Source organism: Prionailurus viverrinus, chromosome C1, assembly GCF_022837055.1.
Source record: "Prionailurus viverrinus isolate Anna chromosome C1, UM_Priviv_1.0, whole genome shotgun sequence".
NCBI lineage: Eukaryota > Metazoa > Chordata > Mammalia > Carnivora > Felidae > Prionailurus > Prionailurus viverrinus.
Genome location: NC_062568.1, coordinates 190,434,622 through 190,460,197, shown reverse-complemented (window position 1 = coordinate 190,460,197; position 25,576 = coordinate 190,434,622). Strand labels below are relative to the sequence as shown.

The following is a 25,576-nucleotide window of genomic DNA, read 5'->3' as shown; positions in this document are numbered from 1 at the left end:
CTATAGGGCCGCGTCATCATGCCCATTTGCAGGGGGCGAAACTGACTCTCCGAAAGGAAGTTCCAGCCGACAGTCCAGAGGTTATTCTTCCCTGAGTGACCTGAGAAGGCAGCAAATGCTCTCCTGTCCCCCTGGAAGGAAGCCGTGGGCCTGGGGGGAAGGAGTTCACAGCCATCTTCCCCTTGACCTGCCCCAACTATGTTAGGAAGATGACCCAAGTTCCCGACTCAGAATCAAGCTGCAGGTTGCCTAGTAATTTCTGTCATTTACATATAGCCCGGAGGCTGTGGCGCTCACAGGCCCGTCGGAGCCCGTAAAGTTACCGAAGGAGCCCCGCCCCCTCCCCCGGTTCACTAGTCCGGTCTCCTCTCCTCTCTCCGCACCTCCCGCTCCTCCCCTCCCCCGCACCCTCTTCCAGTCCCTCCAGCTAAAATTCCATACCTCGCCCCGCCCCCAGCTCGTCCTCCGGTCCGGCTAGCCCCGACCTCCATCCCTAGGCCGAGGGCCCCCTCTGCTGTCGGCCGCGGGTAGGGCAGCAGCGAGCTCATGGGGCCAGAGAAGAGGGGAGCCCCGAACAACCAACGCCCCCATCCTTCCCAGTCCAGCCCGGCCCTGAGCGAGGCTGCTGCATGACTAGACTTTCAGAGGGATGGACGGGGTACACCCCTTAAGGACTGGGGAAGGCGTCGAGGAGGACGGAGGGGTCCTCCCAGAAGTTCTCTCCCCAAAGCCAGGCCCTGCCTCTTTGCACTGGGCTAAGCAGCCAGAGGGCAGCTAGTTTCCAGATAGGTCCCCAGACTCCGTTCTCCCAGAGATGCGTTACAATTGTAGCTGCTGTTAGGAGCTCATTCCAGGCCCCAGGCAAAGCAGCACCATCCAGCCCTCACACCAGCTTCCAACCCCACCCTGAATGCCCAACCCCCTCCACTCCCAGGCCAAGACCCTCTTTCTCCTGTACCAGTCTCTGGGGGGTTGGCAAGAGGCACAGAGAAGAGTCATCCTATATGGATCTCCCAACTTACCCAACAGAGACACACAGACATGCAATCAGACATACATACACGCAGGTGCACCCACATGCTCACAGGCACATGCACACACAGAGACACTCACAGATGCACACAGACACGGACACATGGGGAATATGATGGTACCCGACTATCCAAATGAAAAAAAAATCCTGGTAACTGAAAAAAATATATTTTTTTTTGGTAACTACAAAATTTACATTGCAACTTGCTCTCCTTTTTCTTCCTATCTCTAAATGCCTGTGCCCCTTCAAAAGCCTCATTTCTCTCTCCCCCATCCTAGTCCTGCCTTCTCTCCCATCACTTCTTCCTCCTAGTTCGGAATACTTCCCAGAACCCACCATGGCAACAGCTGTGCCCAGGGGCACAGTGATGGTTCAGGATCTCAAGACAAGCAGCTGACAAGGCTGCCCTCTCCCTCCCCAGCACTTTAGCTCTGCTACATCTGTGTACAGAAACTCAGACACACCTGCCCCGACCCATACCAGGTCAGGCCCAGGGTCCCTCCTGACCAGCCAGAAGATGCAATCTGACCTTTGCCAAACTCTTTATTGAACCAAAAATCAACACCAAGCGGACTGCAGAACAGAAAACTCCAAACAGCTGACCCTCCCTTTCTTCTGCCCCTCTCTCCCTGGAACAGCTCCGGATTCAGCACTGGGGAAGGAATCAAAGACTCTCTTCTGGTAGGTAATGAGGGTCAGGTCTCTCTGGGGAAGGAACACTCAGAGCCAGCTCCATCTGTAGGACCCAAAGAGTCAGGAGCTGGGCTTCGGGGCTCTGGAGCTGCAGGGGGCTGACCGAGTAGGCCGAGAATTCCAGGGGCTGCAGGGGACAGGGCAGGAGTTGGGGGAAGGATCTCCTGGCCTGGGGACCTCAGTGAGGCTTGGAGCTGACGGCTCATGGACACCAGGGATTCAAGATGTCGGAGCAGGGCCTGGTGGGGACAGGAGGCTCTATGGAGGCGCCGGCCATGGCCAGATGGTACTGCTGAATAGGGGTGCCTGGATTGGCACCGGCCTGGCCTGGGGAGCCACTGCCCTCGCCCAGGACTCTGCCAGATCTCAGGCTCTTCCCACAGTCTCCCCCTGCCTCTGGGTGGCCTCTCCCAAGCACAAATTCCCCTTGGAGCCAGGCTTCTATTGCCCTGGTTCTGCTGCAGAGTATCCCTTGGGGGACGGGACCCCTTTGGGGCCACATCGGGACTCCTGTGCTCGGACTGGTAGCATCTCATCTCCACTTTCCTGTTGAAGGAGACCATCTTTTGAACCTTCTGCCACAGAGGTCTGGACTCTGCTGTGTCTGGAAGCCCTGCCTTGGGGAGCAGCACAGCCAGCACCAGGCTTGAGTGAGCGGCTTCCAGGCCTGGGGAAAGAGGAAGCAGAGAGACTCAAGGCCTGGTAGGAGAGAACACACCATCCCTAGAAGCTGCATTGTGAGTGCAGCAGTAGGTCTATGGTTAGGTGCCAGGAAGAGCTTTCCAGCAGCGAGATGGCGGTCCAGTGAGGAGGAGGCTGAGCCCATCTCAGGAGAGTCACTTTCAGCACGGGAAAGGGCTCACCTGCCCGAGAGTGGGGCAGTGAATGGTTTGACCTCAAGACTGTATGGATTCAGAATCTACCACACTGTCACCAGGAAAGGCAGCCCAGAAAGGCCAAGTGCTCTGCCTGGGAATGGGTACAGCGTACCCATTGACACCCCACCCCCACCCGAGGTGCTTTACTGGAGCCATGCCCTGGAGATACCCTCCTGGGCACAAAGGCCAACCTTGGCCTAGGGTAGTGGTGGTGAAAACATCCCTCCTTCCAGTCTTAGGTGATGTTTTGGTGATGAAAACATCCTTCCTTCCTGTCCTTAGACGATGCTTTCAGTCGATTGTTTGTGGGTCCTGCCTCTGTCCCGCTGTGTCTGCATGAAAGTGGCTGTCCCATGAGTTTCTATTCAGGACGCCTAGTTGAAGGGTCAGTATGTGTTGTGTTCAGGAGCCCTGTTTCTGCAGCCAGGCTGCCTGGGTGTGAAGCCTGGCTCTGCTCCTGACTGGCTGAGTGACTCTGGACAAGTCATTTGCTTTCTCCCTACCTCAGTTTCCTCATGTGTGAAATCAAGAAACTGACAGTTACCGTTCTGATGGGGTTATTTTGAGGACTAAATGAACTAGTGTAAGTAAAGCTTTTAGAACACTGTCTGCCACACAGTAAGCAATATATACCTATCATTGTTGCCCCGCGTGCCCGTCTCAAGAGTTCCCTTCTGAGATGTGCCCTGCCTCCATGGCCACAGAGGTGACTGTCAACAATGCCCCATCTGGTCCCAGATGAGGGGAGGCAGGGACCGGCACGGGCATCAGGGCACTCACCGGGGCCTCCCAGAGAGCGCAGTCTGGCGGGCAGGGGCTGGAAGGCAGGCAAGGGCAGCAGGACCATCCCCACGTGTTCCACGGCTGCCAGGCCATGGCGCTGCTTATTGTTGAGGTAGGAGTAGAGCAGGCGGCAGTTCTGGGTGTCCCGAGCCCCGTGTGGGCACAGCCTGACCACGCAGATGTCCTGTAGTTGAAGGAAGGGGAGTGGCTTTTGCAGCTGCCATCTTTCCCCCCTGAGAACACCCCTGGTCTCATCCAAGCCCCTGAGGACCCCGTGAGGATGTGTGTCCCCACTTTCCAGAGGAGGAGCCAGAGAGACTTGCCCAGGGTCACAGAGCGTCTACAGTTATAGTGGGAACTAGACCCAGACACCCCGAAGCAGGCCCCTGCCCTAGAGGAGGAGAGAGGGGAAGCACAGGGCTAAAGGTCCCGGGCCAGAAGGCAAGGGGGTGCCCAAGGATGGCAGTTACCTTGGCCTCGGCTGGGCAGATGTTGGCCAAAAGATCCCAGACAGTATTGGAGGGAATGCAGCCTGCTGAACGGATCACTTCGGGCAGGGCCTGGGGGCAGGTAGGATGGCCAGTCAGCCCCCTAGCTTCCCACCCACTTAGGGTACACTCAACACCAGCCACCACGAAGCCACAGCCTTCAGTGAAGAGGACGGACAGGCAGTACACCAGGACCCCAAGAAGGTCAGTGACTGCCCAGGAAGCCCCGATTGCCCCTGGAGGCCTACGGCCTATCCTGGCCAGGCTCCTACAGCTCCTCAGAAGCCCCTTCCTCCCTTCTTGAACCTCCCACCCACATCCAGTGGTTCAGCTGATCATTCAGTCACTCAACAATCACTCCTAAAGCTCTCCCCTGGATCAGGGAGGCACCAGACTGACTCCTCTCCCAGGGCCCTCTTGCATTATGCCTTGGGTTACAGGGAGTCCTTGACCCATGTGTGTGTCTGCAGGAGTGGGGCTGGCGTCTCATTTGCCCTATGCCTAGTACAGTGCCAGGCACAGAGAGGGTCCCAGTGCCTTGTTTTAGAATGAGGGAGAGAAGAAAGAAAGAAAGAAAGAAAGAAAGAAAGAAAGAAAGAAAGAAAGAGAAAGAGAGAGAGAAAGAAAGAAAGAAAGAAAGAGAGAGAGAGAAAGAGAGAGAGAAAGAAAGAAAGAAAGAAAGAAAGAGAAAGAAAGAAAGAAAAAGGAAGGAAGGAAGGAAGGAAGGAAGGAAGGAAGGAAGAAAGAAAGAAAGAAAGAAAGAGGAAGGAAGGAAGGAAGGAAGGAAGGAAGGAAGGAAGGAAGGGGTTGTGGGTAAGTGACCGGGCTGGCCAGGGTGGGAGGGAGACCCTGGAGAGCAGGGCTGGGGTACCATGAGGAGCCGACAGCTGTTTCCAGAGACCAGCTGGGCCTTGGCCCTGAACCGCTTGATGGAGAACATGTCCAGCGCTCCCTCCCAGGGCGGCTGGCTGGGCAGGGCCTTTGTGGGTCCGGCAGGCATCTGGAGCCTAGAGAGAGGGACAGAGAGACAGGGCCAGGCAGAGCAGGTTATCAGGACCTCCCTCAGCATCTCCCTACTTTTCAGAGAAGGTCCTGTGTTCCCAGTGTGTATGCTGGAACACCAGTCCAAGCACGGCCTGGTGAGGGGGAACCGGCAGACTGCAGCGACTGGTTCCAATGTACCGATGAGGAAACTGAGCCCCACAGCGGAAGCAGGATTTGCCCAAAGCCATAGACAAAGAAAAGTCCACACCGTGTCTGCCTCCCCAGCAGGTGCCCCCCTCCACTGACCCTCTCCCACCCCCCCGCCCCACACCTGTCCTGGAGCTGTGTGGGAGGCTTCTCCCTGGTTTGGGGCATCACTGGAGAGGACACCAGGGTTGGGCTTGGGGTTCTCTGGAAGACACTGTCCCCTATCCTCCCAGTGGCTTTGAAGGAGGCTGGCAGTTCACACGAGGGCTTCCAGTCTACAAAGAACAGAGGCAGAAGCTGAAACAGGAACAGGCAGCTAGATGAAGCCAGGCCAGGGCTTTAGAACCAGGCTTTGACCCAGGTTCTCTTCGAGGTGACCTGGGACACAGATATGCGCACCCTGCCACCTTCTCCCCAGGCCATGAATCCCTGCTGCTGCTGAGCCCCACACTCAGCCCCAGCCTGCCCACCACCCCTGCACCCATCCCGCGCCCCCGCCCCAACCCATGCAGATGCGGCAGCTGGGGTCCAGGAAATGGTGCTCATGCTGCTCCGTGGTGTCCTTGTACTGCTCCGTGGTGTCCTCTGACGTGGCAGGCAGGGCCAGTGGGCTACTGTCTACGGACACCATGGGTCCCTAGGAGGCACAGCGGGAGAGAAGGGTGGGCTGGGAAGGCGCTAAGGAAGTCAGCAGCTCTCCAGGACCAGGGAGCCTCAGGGATAGGGTTTCATTTTTCCAAATAAGACGTTCTTTTACCATAAAGGTACTAAGAACTTGTTAAAGAAAATATAGAAAATTCGAAAATTACCAAAAAAAATAAAAATCACCTCTTGTCCCACTCGTCAATGACAGTAATTGGTATTCTGGGTATTCCTTGTAACAGTTTTTCTATACCCAGGGCTTTGGGGGTTCTTTGACTAAAATAGCTGGGATCAAATATTCAACCTGTATTCTCACCGTGCCACGAATGATCGCACAGGCGCCTGCCACGCACACACGGACCATACACACCGTGGACCGTCGTGTACACATCTCCTCTATCGCTGGATGGTGGGATCATTCCCAGATCCTCACCATTGCTAACAGTACTGAGGGCATCCTTATGCAGAAAGTATTTTCCTAAACTTTCAACCATGTCCTCAGGACAAGGTTTTAGAAGCAGAGGACAGAATCAGGGAGAATAAACATTTTAAAGGCTTTCGATGCCCACTGCCGAATCACCTTTGTCCCTCATAATAGAAATGGCTTTTTAAAAAAAACATTGCTTTGGGGGCACCTGGGTGGCTCAGTCACTTCAGCGGCCGACTTCAGCTCAGGTCATGATCTCATGGTTGGTGGGTTCGAGCCCCCCATCTGAGCTGTCTGTGCTGACAGCTCAGAGCCTGGAGCCTGCTTCAGATTCTCTCTCTCTCTCTCTCTCTCTCTCTCTCTCTCTGCCCTCTCCCTGCTCACTCACTGTCTCTCAAAAAAATGAATAAACATTAAAAAAATTTTTTAAAGCACAAATATTGCTTTAGGAAGATTTTTAAAGATTTTTTTAAACTCTATTCTTGCCTTATAAACCACCTCCAGAGTTGCACCAAGGCACAGGCTTTGGAGTCGGGCAGCTTCAGATCACAGCCCCCCCGTGACCAACTAGAGTGACCCCATGACCAACTAAGTGACCCTGGGCAAAGGGCTTCAGGGTCCTCATCCAGGAAACTGGCATCACCTACCCTGTAGGTCACTGTGAGATCTGAATGGGGCTCTGTTTGTAAAACGGGCACTTAGCAGGTGCTCGATAAGGAATAAGATGTGATTCTGTGTTATTCTCCCCACCCCTACTCTGCCTCTGTCTCCCTAGCGAGCACTTCTTTCTGGGTCTTCAGTTCCTACCTCTATGCTTGGGTTCAATTTACTTAGAAAGCACAGGCTGGTTTGGGTTGGGGACTCCTTCCTGCACAGGCCGCAGTTCTGGAGGCTGGCCTGGTTATCGGTTTGCAGCGGGTGGGGGAGCGGGAGTTTTCATCTGTCATGTTCACTGCCATTTCCCCCATGAACAAGGCTCAAGGGGCCTGCGCTGTCCATCCTGGACACGTAGCTGATTAGAGTCGGGTGAACATCTGACCCACCGAACACCCAAGCAGAGCCACAGGGGCCTCCCGAGAGTGACTGAACTAAGCCAGGGGGGCGTTCTGATCGTCTGTGGGAGCTGAGCTGATGAGTTCACTGATTTCAGGGCTGCCGAGCCACCATGTCGGGCCCCATGCAAGATGGAGGGGCAGAAGGGAGGAAGGACAGGATGGTCACGAGGACGGAGCAGATCCCCGGCGACAAGAGGGGCTCCAGATGGGTCTCTGCCTGCCCGGAGCACTGCTAAGCCCTGCCACGCCACCGGAGAGAGCAGGGCTCTGTCCTCCGAGAACAGTCCAAGAACAGCCACTGCCTCAGGGCAGCCCTCCTGCTTCCCAACCAGAGACCTGGTGGGAATGGCTGAGGTTGGGAGAAGCTGCAGTGATAAGACTTAACCACCACTCGCGTGGGGCGCCCTGGCGTTAGGCCGGAAGGAGGGGACCAGCGCCGAGAAGGCCCGGACAGGCCATGCCAACAGGTCAGTTCCACCCCGCGGAACTGCGGTAGCGACCATTGCCTCGCTCACCAAGCGGACCCTGGGCCTCACGGTCATCAGGTGACTTGCTCAAGGCCACCCAGCTGCTGAGGTGAGCGGTGGGACCCTGGGCACGAGCCCCATCAGTGCCAGGTCAGGCTGTCGCTTACCGTAATCAGATCCTCCAGGGTCAGCGTCTGGTCCCCGTCCCGCGGGATCTCGACTTCACCCTTGTGGGTCAGTTTGAACGCCGGGAGGCTACACGGCTTCTTCTGTTGCTGCTCAATGATCTCCAGGCCCTGGTGGGGGCCAAGCCGCCCAAACTCAGCCAGGCCAGGAGGTCTCAGGCCCCCAAGATATTCATACTCCTCCCACATGGCCCCTCTTCTGTGGGTCCCCTTCCTCTCCCTTCACAGTTCTGCTTCCACTATCCCCCTTCCCTAACAAGCCCTCTACCCTCAGGCCTACTGCTCCCATATGCCACTCAGCCACCCTCCAAACTCAAGCCCTGCCTCCTCCAGCAAGCCTTCCTGAACTTCACCTCCTCCTACAAGTCAGTTCTGCCTCCCACTGGACCCCAGCTTCTGTCCCGGGAAGAGTACAGTGCAGTCCAAGAGTGCAGGCTCTGGAGCACCAGCTGGGTCGTTACTAGAAACCCTCAAGGCAATCTGGTGCTGGGCAAGCACTTCACTGCTCTGAGCCTCGACTTCTCTGTTTTCTAGGAATTAAATTAAGAGCATTAGGTTAAACAGTGTATGCAGAATGCTCGGCTGGAGCCAAGCTCACAGTAAATGCTGCCTGTCATTCTTATGGCTGATCAATATCATTCTATCTGAAATGTTTCCTGGAAGCCTGGAGGAGGTCTCATCCTCCCTGGCAGGGCTGGCTTCATGGGCGAGGGCTCCATGCTGTTGCACGCGGTGCTGCACTTCATTGGGGTCCCATATGTCATGCGGCCGCCATCTTGAAATTCTTAAGTTGTTGAGCAAAAGGCCACATGCTTTTGTTTTGGACTGCACCCTATAAGTTACGTAGCTGTTCTGCTCCTGGTCCCCCACAGGCTCCTGCACAGAAGCTCAGCCTACAGGGGACAGAGTCACCTAGTGGATTCTAGGTGAATCTAATCAGCCCAGTGTCTTCCAGAACAGGGGCCTCAGCACCCCACTCCACCCCACTGGCCTACTCCCTAGATCAGCCCCCTCTCTTTCATGGGCCACCAGCAAGCATTGTGCAAACATTCCCCAAAGCCGACTCAGTGCCCACACCTTCCAAGTCCCTGAGCAGCCCCCAGGAAGGGAGAGAGACACAGACACATGACTGTGAAGTGTGAGGGCTGTGGGGTCCCTCGCCCAGCCTGAGGCACCAAGAAGACTTCCAGCCTTTTCGAGGGCTTCTGAGGCTGAGATGGAAACAGAGGAACCCCAAGGGGTCTACCCCATCTATGGTGGATGACAATCCTGGATTCCAGACTTCAGACCATCATCCCCAGTACCCTCACCCCTGCCCCCAGCTCCACAGAAAAGCAAGTGGAAGATGACACCTCTCAGGGTGTCACCTCTCTCAAAGCTTTCCACCCCAACCCCTTTCCATTTCTGCCTCTTTGTTTTTTTTTTTTTTGGTGGACAGAGTCTCTTTGACTTTCTCTCTGCTGCCCGCTCTTTCTTTCCACTTCCTCCTTTCTGTTTCTGTCTGTCTCGTGCTCCCCGTATCTCATTCACTGTCCACCTCCTGACTGTCTCTGTCCTGCTACATCCTCTCCCCGTGACCCTCCCACATCACCTACCCTGACTTGACCCAGCGGCTCACCCTTTTCTCCTCCTGGTCCCGCCAGCGGGCCAGCTCTTGGGGGGCCAGCTGGGTTGAGCTCATCTGCACCAGGCCGTGGGGGGTGACATCGCCCTGAAGCACTTTGAGAAACAGGTCCTGCAGGGGCAGGTGGGGGGGCTGCACCACACTGCTCCGGAAGCCCCCACCCCAACATCCCGCCAGGGCTTCCGGCCTCCGAGGGAGGGTGTGGCCTAGCCCAAAGTGCAGCTCACCGGATTGCGGGGGTCACGCAGGTTGAACAGCAGGCTGCGGTACTTGGTCTTGTAGCGGCAGTTGGTGGCTTGTGTCAGGTCGAAGAGGGCTGCCTCAATGTCAGCAGCAATGCCCCCCACCGCCTCCTCACTCAGCACCAGGTCTGGGAGCTCCCGGAGGCTGCGGGAGGGCAAGGGTGGGGCCATGACTCTGAGCCGGTGAGGAGAGTATGGAGCAGGGTCTGGACCGACTGCGCTTTCTATCCTGGGCATTTTCCTATATATACACACATTGATTCTCACCCCAACTTCGTGAGGAAGCAGTGTTATCATTCTGCACTTACAGATGGGGTGAGTGAGGCTCAGAGAACATAAGCGGCTTGCCCAAGGCCACACGATCAGTGGCAAAGCAAGATCTGACTGCTCAGCCCGCGCTCCATCATTGGCCAGTGGAACTGGGATGGAGAAAGCCTGGGGAGAAGGGTAGAGCATCAGTCAGGCAGGGGACAGAGCCCTGGCCCTGAATATAACGCGGACTCTGCCACGGACTTGCTGTGTGGCCTTGGCAAAGTTCTACCCTCTCTGAGCCTTGGTCTCACCGTTGTAAATGAGAGCTCTGGGCTCAGATCTGAGGTGCTCCCAACAAAGGCTCACCGCGTCTGGAAGCATTTGCTGTGGGTGACAAGCGCAAGGACATGAGCAGCAGCAGTGGTTTCATGGGAGAGCATGACCCTGAAGCCAGAGAGACTCGCGTTCAAATGTCAGCTCTCCACCGGCTCGCTGTGTGGGCAAGTGACCTCACGGCTACAAAAGGGGGTTAGTCATACATTCAGAAGCCCTGACAACATGGCACGGCCCTGGGAGGTGAGGACAGCTGTGAGGATATCATGGAAGTCAGGGGAGCGGGGAGCGAGGCCTTACCGACTCCACAGCACCTCCCGCATGGCGTGGACCACAGCGCCCCGTACCCCGATATCCAGGGATAGCTTCTCCTGTTGGGGCTGAAGCTGAGCTGTGGGGAAAGAGAGTCACGAACTCCCGTGGGATTCTTAGGAGCAAGGGGAGGGAGCGACTCGATGCTCAGTCTCAGGGACCTGAGATGTCTGGGATCCAGCCCCAGGCAGCCAGTCCTCTGGTGAAGGACTCAGGTTGATGGGAGCAGGGGCAGGGGTGAGAGGGACGAGTCCTAGCAGGGGCTGGGGCCAGAAGCTGGGCACGAGGCCCCGCCACACCCCAGCAGGTCCCTAAAAGACCAGCTGCTGCTAAGGCCTCCATGGCCCCTCACCTGAGTCCTCCCTCCAGTCGGGTTCAACAGGCTCCTCCTCTTCGGGCTCCCCTGGGCCGCCCTGGAGGGGAGGGGAGAGGAACTAAGGCCACACTCTGGGAGCAGCCTCCCGGCACCAGGGGGCCACTGCTCCCCCAGCCACCTCCCCACCTTCTCCCCAGTGGGCAGGAGAGGCAGCACTCACCCCAGGCCATTCGGCACAGGCCTCCTGAACAGGAGCCCCTTCCTGCACGAGAAAGGGGATATGGAGAAGTGGGGGGGGGGGTCCCTGAGGGGAAAGGAACGACTCCTCAGATGGCAGAAGAAGTCAGAGGCCACCAGAAGCCCATGCTGTCCCTCCTGAGGGTGGGGGCTAGAAGACCTTACCCGCCGGTCGGCCAGGAACAAAGGTCAGTGACTGCCCCCTCTCCAGATGCCCTGGAGGCTCAGCCCCCACCCCTGCTCCCGTCAAGGTCCTGAATTCAGCTGTGCAGGAGAAAGCGCGCACAGGCCCCACTAGCCAGCCAAGTGAGGGTCTCACCTGTCTCTGGCTAGTATGTTCTGTGTGACCACGAGCAAGTCACCCCATGTGTGTGGGAGGCAGTGACATCTCTGTGAAGCAGGGAGAAAAATCTCAGCAGGGAGTAGGGAGCATTGCCTGTGTAAAGAACCTGTTCTGGGGCGCCCGGGGGGCTCAGTCGGTTAAGCGTCTGACTTCAGCTCAGGTCACCATCTCGCGTGTTCGTGAGCTCGAGCCCCACGTCCGGCTCTGTGCTGACAGCTCGGAGCCTGGAGCCTGCTTCGGATCCTCTGTCTCCCTCTCTCTCTGCCCCTAACCTACTCATATTCTGTCTCTCAAAAATAAATAAACGTTAAGAAAAAGAAAAAGAAAAAAGAACCTGTTCTGTACCTGGCATCCAGTGGGGCCTCGGGCCACGGGCCTTTCCTTCCTTCTGGACCTCTGGACAGGTGATACAGAGCTGGCCTCCATCATGTTCTCCAAAACCTCCAGCTTTGGATGCTGTGGCTCCCCTGCCTGGCCACAGCTGATGGCCCCCAGGAGATGGACCACTGCCCCGGATCCAAGCTGCAGGGGAGGAAAAGCACTTCAGAACTGAGCAGCGCAGGCCCTTCGGAGGGCCCGTTTCACACTGTCACTCTCCCCTATGGCACCGTAAGCCAACATGAGGACAGAGAATATGTATGTCCTGGGCCCGATGCCTAGAAAAGGCCTGACACAAAGTAGCATTCAAGAAATGTTTTGGGGAGCCTGGGTGGCGCAGTCGGTTAAGCGTCCGACTTCAGCCAGGTCACGATCTCGCGGTCCGTGAGTTCGAGCCCCGCGTCAGGCTCTGGGCTGATGGCTCAGAGCCTGGAGCCTGTTTCAGATTCTGCGTCTCCCTCTCTCTCTGCCCCTCTCCCGTCCATGCTCTGTCTCTCTCTGTCCCAAAAATAAATAAACGTTGAAAAAAAAAAAAAAGAAATGTTTTGCTGACTGCATGGCCTCTGTCCCAGGAGAGGAGCCTGTCTTCATTCTTATCCTTTCACCTTCCCTCCTCAGCCCCAGCCCTTTGTGAGTATCTCAAGGTGCAAAATGGATTTGGGGCTTCTTATGAGCTGTAGAATCTATCCTGTTCCCCTTTTTACTTTGGCTGCCAGGAAGCTCAGCATTAACTTTGGGTCCAGCAGTTGTACCTTTCCGGGATTGGTAGATAGTAGAGGTTGTCATACCAAGATTTCTCCTTCTCTTTCCCCTTTTCTTTCTTACTTTGGGCTTTTATTCCATTACAAGTATGTTTGATTTCTTCTAATCTATTGCAAACCATGGAGAACTATTGTAAAAGCAGATGTGTCTGAAATCTAATCTTTGAATGAATTATCACGAATGGTCAGGTTCCAAAGCGTGGGGAAACTGGAAGTCTGAGGTTCAGCATCGTCGGGAAAGGGGAGTGCTACAAGGCCCTGGAGGACAGCAGGCCAGGGGGGCTGGGATTGCCTCTAGTGTGGAGGATCCCTCCCACCCCACCGAATGTGAGGAGAGGGAGGAGGAAGAGCAGAAATAAAAAGGAAAAACCTACGTAACACACATGCTTCACCCCATGGGGCATTTTCATTTCCTCCTTGGAGAGAAAGGATGCAGAGATTAGGATTCAGAGGACCAGTGACCCCACTGCAGATAATTCACAAGAAGACACTCACACAAAGGTGTGAAAGATGTTCAGTGTTCACCGGATTAGCAAAAAACAAACAAAAACCCCGAATGAGTACCCTCCAATGTCCATCAAAGGGGGAATGGTTAAGAAACCGTGATACAGCATACTATGGATTCGAAGTGGCCATTACAAAGAGTGAGTCATGGGCGCCTGGATGGCTCAGTCGGTTAAGCATCCGACTTCAGCTCAAATCATGATCTCATGGTTCGTGAGTTCAAGCCTTGCATCATGCTCTCTGCTGTACAGAGCCTGCTTCGGATCCTCGGACCCCCTCTCTTTCTCTGCCCCTCCCCTTGTGCACACGCTCTCTCTCTCTCTCTCTCAAAAATAAACATTAAAGGGGCGCCTGAGTGGCTCGGTTGGTTAAGGGTCCGACTTTGGCTCAGGTCATCATCTCACAGTTCGTGGGTTCGAGCCCAGTGTTGGGCTCTGTGCTGAAGGCTGGGAGCCTGGAGCCTGCTTCGGATTCTGTGTCTCCTTCTCTCTCTCCCCCTCTCCCACTTGCACTGTCTCTCTCTGTCTCTCTCAAAAATAAACAAACATTAAAAAAATTAAAACATACAAAATCAACATTAAAACAAAAGAATGAGTCATAATAAAAACTTCTAGTTTTTCGTCAGAGGCTTACAAAGTAGCTGCCCCTGAAGAAAGCACATCACACATGATCTTATTAAGGTCTCAGATCAACACCATGAGGTATGTACCATTTTCATCCCCGTTTTACAGATGAGGAAAACTGAGGGTCAGAGAGGATACTAAAAGTCCCACGACTACTAAGCAGCAGAGCGAGGGATTAGAGCCTGTGTCTGTCTAACTCAAGCCCAGGCACTGAACTGCTGCGCTATGTGGACAGCACTGACAGATGTGGAAAGATTCGTGGAAAGATGTCAAGGCATAGAATTTTGAGGAAAAAAAATATAGGTTACAGAGCAGTATCTGTTGCATAAGCCCATTTATGTAAATACATATTTATAGACGCATAATGGAGGTTATCTCTGGGGAACGAAATTCCAGAGGGACTTTCGCTTTCTGCTTGTAGACACTTGGGTATTTATGTGACTCAAAATGAGCACGTATTTCTTTTATAACCAGAAACATATTTTTTAAATATAAAAGCAAGTTTAGAACAATGCGTGTAGTGTGCTGCCATTTGCGTTGAAAGCGAAAGAATTTTTAAATTTGTGTTTGCTTGAATCTGCATAAAATATCTCTGGAAGTATCCACAAACCTAAAAACAGAGGCTGCCGGTAGGAAAGGGGCAGGGAGCTGAAAAGGAGACTTTTCACTTTTTTTTTTTTTTTTTTTTTTTTTTAACCATGGGAATGAATCAGCCTTTCAAAAAAGTAAATTAGAAAAAGGGGGAGGGGGGGAAACGGGACATCTGGGAAGGAAAGCAGGAAAGATATTGAGAACAGTCCTCCCTGGCTTAAAACTTTTTGACTGGCCCCTGTCTCAGGGGTCTGTACACCCGCATACTAGGCTTCAGAACAGGCAGCTGAATCCGCAAAGAACCAGCAAAGAACTTTAGATACTGGATTTATCAGACTAGAATACAAAATACATGTAACATGTTTAACAAAAGAAGGAGTCAAATATATGAGTGAAGGGTAAAACAGTATCAAACAATAACCAAGCAGATTTGGTTGGAAACCAAACACAACTTCTGGAAATAAAAACATAATAACCATCAGAATTTAAGACTCAGTATCTAGATGGGGCGCCTGGGTGGCTCAGTCGGTTAAGCGTCTGACTCTTGATTTCAGCTGAGGTCATGATCTCACGGTTCGTGGGTTTGAGCCCCATTGGGGCTTTGTGCTGACAGCCTGGAGCCTGCTTGGGGTTCTCTCTCTCCCTCTCCCTCTGCCCCTGCCTCACTCAAGTGCTCTCTCTCTCTCTCTCTCTCAAAATAAATAAACATTTTTTAAAAACCCAACTCATGGGGCGCCTGGGTGACTGAGTCAGTTAAGTGTCCGACTCTTGGTTTCAGCTCAGGTCATGGTCTCATAGCTTCATGGGTTCGAGCTCTGCATCAGGCTCTGCACTGACACCGTGGAGTCTGCTTGGAATGCTCTCTCTCCCCCTCTCTCTGCCCCTCCCCCACTCGCGCTCTCTCTCAAAGTAAATGCATAAACAAAAAAAATTTTAGGGGCGCTTGGGTGGCTCAGTCGGTTGAGCATCCAACTTCAGCTCAGGTCATGATCCCGCCGTTCGTGTGCTGACAGCTCAGAGCCTGGAGCCTGCTTCAGATTCCGTGTCTTCCTCTCTCTCTGCCCCTCCCCTGCTCACACACACCCACTCTCTCTCTCTCTCTCTCTCTCTCTCTCTCTGAAATAAACATTAAAAAAAAATTGTTTAACCCAAGTCATTAAGCTCACTACAGTAATAGATTAGAGAATAAAAATCGTATGATTATCTCAAAAAATGCCGAAAACGTATTTGGTCAAATGTACTGTCCATTCAGAATAATGAGCAAACCAGCAATAGAAGGGAGCTTCCTTAACTTGATAAAGGGCATGTTATATAAACACATGGCAAACATACTCTGGTGAGATGACCACATTTCCTGGAAAGTCCAGAACAACACAAGGGTCCCTATTAGCATCACTTCTTTCCAACATTACATTTCTTCTTGAAAAGATTTTTATTTTGTAATTTTTTTTTACCATTTTATTTTTAAGGAACCTCTACACCCAACGTGGGGCTCGAACTTACAACCCCGAGATCAAGAGTTACACACTCCACCAACTGAGCCAGCCAGGCACCCCTAAAAAAATTTTTTTAATACATCACAAGTGAAATAATAGATAAATTAGAAAATTAAGAATTTCTCCAGCAATTCTATCTCCCTTCAATCCCACTTTGATTCAACTGCCACTTCTCAGCAGAGTAGACACAGAAGAATTGAAAGCACAGACTTGAACAGATATTTGTTCCTAGCAGCATTATTCACAATAGCTGCAAGGTAGAAACCACCCAAGTGTCCACGGACAGATAAACAGATAAACAAGATGTACTCCAGGCAAGACAACGGAATATTATTCAGCCTTAGGAAGGGATGGAATTCTGATACATGCTTACAGCATGAAGCTTGAAGACATTATGCTAAGTGAAATAAACCAGTCACAAAAGGACAAGTATTGTACAATTCCATTCATATGAGGTACCAACAATAGCCAAATTCATAGAGACGGAAAGTAGAACACTGGTTATCAGGGGCTGGGGGAAGAAGGGAATGGGGAGTCATTACTTAACGGATACAGAATTTCAGTTTGGGAAGATGAAAAAAGTTCCGGGGATGGATGGTGGTACTGACAGCACAACAGTGTGAATGTAACTCAAAGCCACTGCACTGTATACGTAGATATGGTTAAAATGGTACATTTTACTAAAATGAAAAAAATTTTAAATAATGAAGAATTTCTGTCCATCAACAGATACTATAAGGCAAGCAAAATGTGAGAAATATTTTGGAAGGATACAGAACATAGAACTGACAAAAGGATAGTATCCAAAATATATCAAGAACTCCTACCGGTCAAAAAGGGAAAGTTAGGGGCACCTGGGGGGCTCAGTCGGTTGTCGGACTTCGGCTCAGGTCATGATCTCATGGTTTGTGAGTTCGAGCCCCGTGTTGGGCTCTGTGCTCACAGCTCAGAGCCTGGAGCCTGCTTCAGATTCTGTGTGTGTGTGTGTCTCTCTCTCTCTCTCTCTCTGCCCCTCCCCACTTCTGCTGTGTCTCTCTCCGTCTCTCAAAAATAAATTTAAAAAATTAAAAAAAAATTTTTTTATAGACAAAGTATGGAAACAGCCCAAATGTCCATTGATGGATGAATGGATAAAGAAGATGTGTTTGTATTACTCGGCAATCAAAAAGAATGAAATCTTGCCATTTGCAACTACGTGGATGGAACTGGAGGGTATTATGCTAAGTGAAATTAGTCAGTCTGCGAAAGACAAAAATCATATGACTTCACTGATATGAGGACTTTAAGACACAGAACAGATGAACACAAGGGAAGGGAAGCAAAAATAATATAAAAACAGGGAGGGAGACAAAAGAGAACAGACTCATAAATATGGAGAACAAACAGAGGGTTGTGGGAGGGGGGATGGGCTAAATGGGTCAGGGGCATTAAGGAATCTACTCCTGAAATCATTGTTGCACTAGAGGCTAATTAATTTGGATGTAAATTCAAAAAATAAAATTAAAATAAAAAAATAGAACCACAGAGATATAAGTACAGAGATTGTATCAGAGAATAAAAAGAGAAGAGGCAAGGAGAATACATTGGGGGCAAGTGACTTTTACCAGGTTTCTGATGGGAGTTTGGGATGCTATGGTTCGTCTTGATGGAATTATCCAGGGGATCTGTGGCTCTTGGGATCTGTCTGGGCTAGACTTAAAGATTCAGGGGCGATGTATTCTCCCAACTAGAGCACTCGAGTAAAAGTTCTGCCATAATAGAGTTTGACAGAGTTAAGAAGTATAATCCCACCATATGTTACCAAGAAATCTTACTGGACCTCACTGTTCTATCTTTATTCTTCTTTTCCTTCTTCCTTTCATTTTTCCTTTTAACAAATCACTTTGAGGGGCACCCGAGTGACTCAGTCAGTTAAGCGTTTAACTTCAGCTCAGGTCACGATCTCACGGGTTGTGGGTTCAAGCCCCGCGTCGGGCTCTGTGCTGACAGCTTCGGAGCCTGGAGCCTGCTTCGGATTCTCTGTGTGTCTCTCTCTCCCTCCCCTGCTTGTGCTCTCTATCTCAAAAATAAATAAATATTAAAATTTTTTTTTAAAAATTTTTTAAGAAACAAAAAAATTTTTGGCAAAGACTTGAGGAATGCCCAAAATGTATGCAAAGATTCTCCTTAATATAGGGAAATGAAAATAAAAATTGAAACAACATTGAGACACTAGAGCATACTCCCACGGTGGCAAACATTGAAGTCTGATGATATCAGGTGTTGGTGCAGATTTGGAGCCACTGGAATTCATACACTGCTGGTAGGAGTATAAACCGTTTTAACCACTTTAAAAGACATCTGGCATTGTTTAAGGAAAGTTGAAGACGTGTATACCTTATAACCTAGCAATTCCACTCCCAGGAATATTCCACGGAGATACTCTCGCTCGTACGTACCCAGAAACATACACAGAACTGTTCATCATAGCAGCACCAGATGGAAGAGCAAAAAAATTCAAACAACCCAAATGTCCATATGGAGTCAATAAATAAGTCAGAGCAATATTCATGCAATGGGACACTTGCTGCCAACATCTAGGATCTGTATAATCTCGGGGAAATTGCTTAATCTCTCTGTGGTTCAGTTTTCTTATCAGTAAAACAGGGATAATACCAGTTATCTACTTCACAGGGTTGATGCAAGGTTCTTAGAACAGGGCCTGGAACACAGCACGCTGTCTCTGCCAGTGCTGATGTTAAGATTCCCTACGGGTGCCTGGGTGGCTCAGTCGGTTAAGTGTCCGACTTCAGCTCAGGTCACGATCTCGCGGTCCGTGAGTTCGAGCCCCGCGTCGGGCTCTGGGCTGATGGCTCGGAGCCTGAAGCCTGCTTCCGATTCTGTGTCTCCCTCTCTCTCTGCCCCTCCCCCGTTCACGCTCTGTCTCTCTCTGTCTCAAAAATTAAAAAATGTTAAAATAAATAAATAAAGATTCCTTGGCTCATGCCCTGAGAGATCCCTTCCGGGTACTCGACCACACTTAAGCTCTCCACTTCCATTCAAGCAATGTTGTCCTTGCTGATCTCCCCACCTCACTCCTCCCCTCGAGACCCGACCCCATCTACTGCTCCACTCCCGTAACACTCCAAGCTGCCTTCTGCCTGTGCACTTTTGCCCATGCTCTGCCCTCTTCCTGATATGTCCTTCTTACCTTTCTCTGCCTGCTGAACACTTACTTCCATTGCCCAGACCCAACTCAGGCAGCCCGCTCCTCCACCCTACCCTACCTCAAACCCTCCCACCCACCATTCCCCAAGGTAGACTCAATTGCCCTCTGGGTATCTAAGGTCTGCCGGGCCTCAGTCCCTACCTCTGGTTACTTGTTCACCACCCCCCATTGGACCATGAGATCCCTGGAGGAGCCCCCCTGCTTGTTAAACAAATTATAATAAAGTCCCACAAAAATCCAAACCCCATAGCCTGGCTCAGAGCACAGGCTCTGGAATCCCACGGGCCTGGATTCAAATACTGGCTCCACCACTTACTTGCTGTGTGACCTTGACTGAGTCACTTAACTTCTCTGAATCCCGAACAGGAGTATTAACACTCATATTTATTTACTTATTGATATTTACTTATTTTTGTTTTTATTTTTTTAAAGGAAACTGGTTTGGGTTTTTTGTTTGTTTGTTTTGTTTTAAGGTTTACTTATTTTTGTGAGAGAGAGAGAGAGAGAGAGAGAGAGAGAGAGACAGAGCATGAGTAAGGGAGGGGCAGAGACAGAGAGAGACACAGAATCTGAAGCAGGCTCCAGGCTCTGAGCTATCCGCATAGAGCCTGACGCAGGTCTCGAACCCACAAACTGCAAGATGGTGCCCTGAGCCAAAGTCAGACACTCAGCCGACTGAGCCACCCAGGCGCCCCTTAACACTAACTTTTAATGCTGCTGGGAGGATTAAATATGAGATGGTAACGTCATGTGAAGTTCCTGGTATGCACGCTCTCACTGGTAAGCACCCAGTAAAAAAAGAGCTGTTCTTAGGTTACCACCTGCTAGAAAGACAGGCTCCTCTCGCACACATCCCGACACTTGGAAGCTGCAGACAGCGCACCTGAGCCTGGACACCTGGGTGGGGCCAGAGGTACCTCCCCGGCTCTGGCGAGCAGAGCAGGGGGGCCCTGGCAAAGCTGCCCTCCCCACATCACCTGCTATTCCATCGGCAAAGCGGCTCCAGACCTCACTGGCCAGGAGCTCAGGACAGAGCCCCTGTATTTCACACCAGAAGAACACAACACAGCCAGCCTCTCATACCTGATTCCCATTTCATAGAGGAAGCCGCTATGACTCAGAGAACAGACACCTCCCATCGCAAGTGACCCTGTAGTGCGAAGCAGAGGCTAATCTCGAACCCACCTGTCAGCCCCCAGCTCGAGCCAGGCTGCCTCCTAGCAGAAGGTGCTGGGTCACTGCAAGGGTCCCAGACCGGCTGGACTCTCTGCCCACGCTTGCCCGCACCCCACGCAGCCCTGACCTCAGCCACCCATCCGTCCCTGTCACAGCCCCCTCTCAATTCTTGGCCTGAAGCTGGGAACCAGTTGCCATAGCAACGGGTTGTTTGGGAAGCTGTCCGGCTGAGTCAAGGATGGGGCCCGGAGGGGGAGGCAGCTGTGGGCTGCTTCCAGTCAAGGCAGGTGGGCACCTGGCGCCACCACAGAGCTCAAGCAAGCCCCTCAAAACGCTTCAGGCCCCGGAATCCTAATTCTGGGCATCTGGCCCAAATAAATCACCTGAAACGGGGAGAAACCAGATGCACAGGGACGTTCTCCCCAGCGTGGCTTAGAACAGCACAGCACTGTATATGTCAATGATAGGTAACATTTTGGAGTGTTTGCCTTGTACCAGGCACTGTGCTAAATGCCAAACACGTGTCACCTCATTTGCTCCTCACCGCCACCCTATCAGGTAAGTACTTTTAACACCCCCCCTTTTGCGGATGAGGAAATAATGCTCAGAGAGGTGAAGCCACTTGCCTAGGTCGTTCGGGCAGTGGCAAAGCCAGGACGGAGCGCCAGCCTGTCAGCATCCAGGCTTCGTACTCTTAACTACACGACGGCAGTCGGAAATGAGAAAAGGAAGTCCCAGCCCATCCTCTGGTCACACCAGCGCCTGTGGCTGTGACAAATATGTCTGCAGCCTGCTAGGATACAGGGCTCAGGGAACGCACAGATTCGACAGAACAATACGTACCGACTTGGAAAGATCTCCAAACGCTACAATGCTTGAAAAATAAACAAAGTACAAATCCCAGAACAATGAAGCATAGTATGAGCTTATTTATATGTGTGTAATAGATAGATGTAGATGTTCATAAAAGGACAGTGGGGGGGGGGGGGGACTCCAACCGTTAACAGCGATTATCTCCAGATGAAAGGCAGTGAGGCCTGAAAGCATTCAAAGGGACTTCCTCTTTCTGTGTTAACAAATTAATTGTGAAAAAAAAATTTCTTTCTTTAAGTAAGCTCTACACCCAACGTGGGGCTTGGACTCACGACCCCAAGATCAAGAGTCGCCTGCTCTACCAACCGAGCCAACGAGACAGCCCCACTGTGAACATTTTTTTAAATACCAAAAAAGCCGAGTTATACATCGGACATGTGATCCCGTTTCTAGGTAAAGAAAAGATATGTATGCACAGGAAAAAGACGAGACGAAGGACATCGCAAAAAGTTGGCATCGTGGTTTTTTTTTTCCTTATCTTCTATGATAAACACATGCGTTTTTTTTTATTAAAAATTGTTTTTGAGCGATGTTTACAAAAACAAGGTAATAGCATTCTAGTGCAATTGTAATACCAAATAGTGGTATATCACACAGCAGCTCATGTGTTCCTATCCCAGTTTTCCTAATTTGCTGTTTGGCCCTGAACTAGTCATTTCACCTCTCTGAGCCTCAGTGTCCACATCAATAAAATGGGTATACATCAACAGCCCCTACCTCATAGCGTTGTTAACAAGATAAAGTGCTTAAAAAAAAAAAAAAAGACGACGACGACAAAGTGCTTACCAGCACATGGTAAGCAGGCCAGATATCATGATGCCAACAGGGAAGCTGCACAAACAGGCAGTATGGTGAGCTCTCAGGGTTTATACACTGGCTATGTCAATTACCAGAGGTGTGATCTTGGGCCAGTTACCTTACCTCTCTAGGCATCATGGGAATATTAAATCAAAAGTACCTACAACACATAATACATATTCAATGAATGTGATAAAACTTCCACTATGTAAGAAATATACACCAAGGGGCGCCTGGGTGGCGCAGTCGGTTAAGCGTCCGACTTCAGCCAGATCACGATCTCGCGGTCCGTGAGTTTGAGCCCCGCGTCAGGCTCTGGGCTGATGGCTCAGAGCCTGGAGCCTGTTTCCGATTCTGTGTCTCCCTCTCTCTCTGCCCCTCCCCCGTTCATGCTCTGTCTCTCTCTGTCCCAAAAATAAATAAAAAACGTTGAAAAAAATAAATAAATAAATATACACCAAAACCAGGAGCGTCACCTTCTGCCTTTGGTGTAGAAACATGTTAGCTATGATTATTAATAAAATAACGATTATTCTAATTAAAGAGCAATGGAGAGAGAAGCAGTGAATACGGGGGGAAATGGCTGGGCATCGACTCTCTCACTGTGGGAGATTGGAGGAGTTTGTTAACTGCCCCGAGCCTCAGTTTCCCCATCTGGAAACATGTAGTTAATGCCCATCTTTTAGGGTTATTGTTAACACTAAAACAAACGCAAATTTAACATACATTAAGTAATTTACTTTGTGCCTTACGCTGTGCTAGGCGCATTATTTTCCACCATCATCTCACGTAATTCTTAGAACAACCCCTATTAAATTGGAACTACTGGGGCACCTGGGTGGCTCAGTCGGTTGAGCATCCGACTTCAACCCAGGTCATGATCTCCTGGTCTGTGAGTTCGAGCCCCGTGTCAGGCCCTGTGCTGACAGCTCAGAGCCTGGAGCCTGCTTCCGATTCTGTGTCTCCCCCTCTCTCTGCCCCTCCACCACTCATGCTCTGTCTGTCTCTCTCAAAAACTAAACATAAAAAAAAATACATTTAATTAGAACTACTATCCCCTTTTTACAGATGAGGAATCTTCAGCTAAAAAATATTCCAACACTACTCAGCTAAGAAGTGGACAGAGGCAAGATTTAAACCCAAGACTCACCAACTCCAAAAGATGTCAGCAAATGTAGTTCATCTTCTCTTTCCTGACACGGTGGGTCTCAGTTTACTCATATATAAAATGGGCGTGAAGGATAATGTCCATTAAGAACCTCTGTAGCTTACCTCTATTAAACTCCGCCGCCAAGCACGGTGCGTTAAGACTGGCCAAGCCCTTCCTATCCCAACCTCACAGACTCAACTTACCAGTTTGGGGAAGCTTCCTGGGCTGGATTCCTCTGGCTGGTCCCAGCTGGAGTTGTCTGTGCCCTGGTGCTGGGCATGGGGCACTGGGCCCCTCCTCAACCTCCTAGCACACTTGGACCTTCTCTGCCCCACGGATGGACCTGAGCGAGCTTTGCTGGCTGCAGGCTCCAGGGAGCTGGCGGGGGCGTCGGCGGGAGCAGGGAGTCCTCGCCCCAGCCTCCCTCTGGACTCTGGCTGAGCCTTGACATCTAGCTCCTCCTGGTTGTGCGAGACAGCAGGCCCGTCATCACAGCTGGCCCCGACTATGTGCTCAGCTTCTTGCCACTCTGTGAAAGCCTTTCCAGGCACTTCCAGGCACAGCACAGAGCTCTGTGGAGGATCCCGGGCAGCTGGCCCGAGGGACAATCCTCCCTCCAGCAGTGGGACCCCGACAGGGTCGGAGGGGCCCACTGGCTGGGCCCCATTCCCCGCAGTGGGCAAATGCTCAAACTTCTCAGTCCCCGAGACACATCCCACACAACTGCCACCTGGATCTCCAGGCCCAGACCCAGTGTCCTTGGGAGAGAGAGGACTGTAAAGGTCTCCCAGGGACTCCCAGTCAGCACCTGGTGGGGGGCCTCCCACACACTGGGGGTTGTCCCCACCAGGGGACCACAAGAAGCCCCCCTCCCCACCCTCTGAGTGGGCCTCACACTTCCTGCTTTCCTTTCTTGCCCCCACAGGGGCTGGGCCTGGTGAGGACGGCAGGCTCCTTTTGGGGGGCTCCTCTTTGCTGAGGGTGGGGCTTCTCTCATCATGCCCTGCAGAACTCCCACCTCCTCTGGCCTCCCCTGGCCGGGGGCAGCTTGTCTCCTCCAGCCCCGCCAGCCTCTCCCTGCCAACCAAAGCTCTCTCTGGGAGACCCACAGACGTGCCATGAGGATTTCCGGGCCGACTTTCAGCTAAGATGTCGTGCAGAGAAACCTGGAGCCTCTTGGAGGCCCGAGTCCTCCCCTGAGCAGGCACTACAGGCAGCTGGAAGTGGAGCCCAGGGACAGGCAACAAACCCTGCCTTTGTCTCATGGCTCGCAGCTCCAGGACCATCAAGTGGGCCTCCGCCTCCAGGCTGGCCCCAGGAGCACCCCCAGCCTGGGAGCCGGCACCTCGATGGGTCCTTCCCCTCAGGACCCTTTTCCTGCTGCCAGCCCAGACATGGGCCCCAGAGTTCACCCCTGGCACGGGTGGCCTGGGGCCTGACATGGAGCTGGCTTCTTCCACATCCTCCTGGAAAAGCCCACGGCTGTTGAGACTGACGGCAGGGTCCTCTGTGCTGGAGCCCTCTGCAGCCCCCTCCTGAGACATGTCTGTCCACCTACAGGGGCCCAAAGCAGAACGCAGGCCCTGTGAAGAGACAGAGGAGACCCCATCATGCAGTGTCTGGCCGCCAGCCCATTCAGGACACCAGGCCAGGGGGAACCTGGGGGACAGCCTCCCCTCCAGGTGGAGACCCCGGGGGCCCTGCCGACTCTGAGGCCTGGCGGCCACAGGGAGACAGCACCCAGTGATATAAGCACCCCAGCAGGGCCTGGAGCCCCAGGTGAGGGAGGGGAGGCCCGCCATCAAACCGGGTTGAGCGACAGCGACGCTGCAGGGCTTCCCATCTCCGAGAGTTCACGCTTTTGCTTAACGGGGCTGGAGTAATAAAAGCGCCATTTCTTAATCACCTACTACGTGCCTAATTTCATTTCATGCCGGCAGCCACAGGTGAGGAAACTGAGACACGGGGACGTTTAGCGACTCACCGAAGGTCAGGACACGCAGATAGGGGAGGAAGAGCGGGACTTCTCCCCCCCCCCACCCAAAGCCCAGCTCTAAACCACTGGGCAATGAGCAGTGAGTGGGAATAACTCCCTTCCCACCGATCCCGTTCCAGTAGGTACGACTTCCAGATTCCCAGGCCTGACCTGGACGGTCCCCCACGGCCCAACGCGTCCAGAAGCTTTCACCTGGGCTCCGCGAGCTTCCCCCTCCCCGGCTTCCACCCCCGGACTGGGCAGGAGCTGGGGTCACGTGAGGCGGGGAGCCCCGGGAGAGGGAGGGAGGCGGGGCCTCTGAAGACGCGCCGTAGACGCCACCCCAGGCGTGCTGGCGTCCTGGCACCGGCAGGGGGCGCGCTCTCCCTCTCGAGGGCTTCCCGGTGGAGGCGCCAATCCCTTGGGCTCCTGGGCGGCGACGGGTGGGCGCCAGAACCAGAGATCAGAATCGAAGGACCTTGAATCTGACAGTTTAAACTTGGTCCTAGGGCCATGGGGAGTTACCGAAAGTTCCTGAAGCC

At 52.4% G+C, this 25,576-nt stretch overlaps 1 protein-coding gene and 1 long non-coding RNA gene across 10 annotated transcripts; one reads left to right on the top strand and one right to left on the bottom strand.

Annotated features, from left to right (window-relative positions):
• Positions 1–7,366, top strand: LOC125172884 (uncharacterized). The gene is made up of 3 exons (XR_007154861.1): positions 1–80; positions 1,672–1,714; positions 7,286–7,366. It is a non-coding gene; the product is annotated as an uncharacterized LOC125172884 (long non-coding RNA).
• Positions 1,559–25,306, bottom strand: SPOCD1 (SPOC domain containing 1). Of its 9 annotated transcripts, none has more exons than XM_047871483.1 (17): positions 25,044–25,193; positions 24,867–24,933; positions 23,263–24,642; positions 13,015–13,056; positions 11,847–12,023; positions 11,142–11,225; positions 10,958–11,018; positions 10,594–10,684; positions 9,694–9,853; positions 9,461–9,577; positions 7,825–7,953; positions 5,571–5,703; positions 5,191–5,341; positions 4,747–4,882; positions 3,858–3,947; positions 3,385–3,571; positions 1,559–2,393 (listed from the first exon to the last, which is right to left on the bottom strand). In XM_047871483.1, exons 2-17 carry the CDS (start codon positions 24,900–24,902, stop codon positions 1,729–1,731), a joined length of 3,639 nt encoding a protein of 1,212 aa, XP_047727439.1. In that variant the 5' UTR covers positions 24,903–24,933; positions 25,044–25,193; the 3' UTR covers positions 1,559–1,728. The 9 variants fall into 9 exon arrangements, with proteins under 9 accessions (XP_047727439.1, XP_047727441.1, XP_047727445.1 ...); XM_047871485.1 differs by having other exon boundaries at positions 11,142–11,183; XM_047871489.1 differs by lacking the exons at positions 24,867–24,933; positions 25,044–25,193 and adding an exon at positions 25,206–25,306.
• Between the last annotated feature and the right edge of the window lie 270 nt (positions 25,307–25,576).

Coding starts and splice junctions, on each gene's coding strand:
- SPOCD1 (XM_047871483.1), bottom strand. CDS start 24,902: ATGGGAAGCCCTGCAGCGTCGCTGTCGCTCAACCCG. Junction 24,643..24,866: donor CGTCGCTGTCGCTCAACCCG/GTTTGATGGCGG, acceptor GTCTCTTCACAG/GGCCTGCGTTCTGCTTTGGG. Junction 11,226..11,846: donor GAGGCCCCACTGGATGCCAG/GTACAGAACAGG, acceptor CTTTCCCCTCAG/GGACCCCCCCCCCCACTTCT.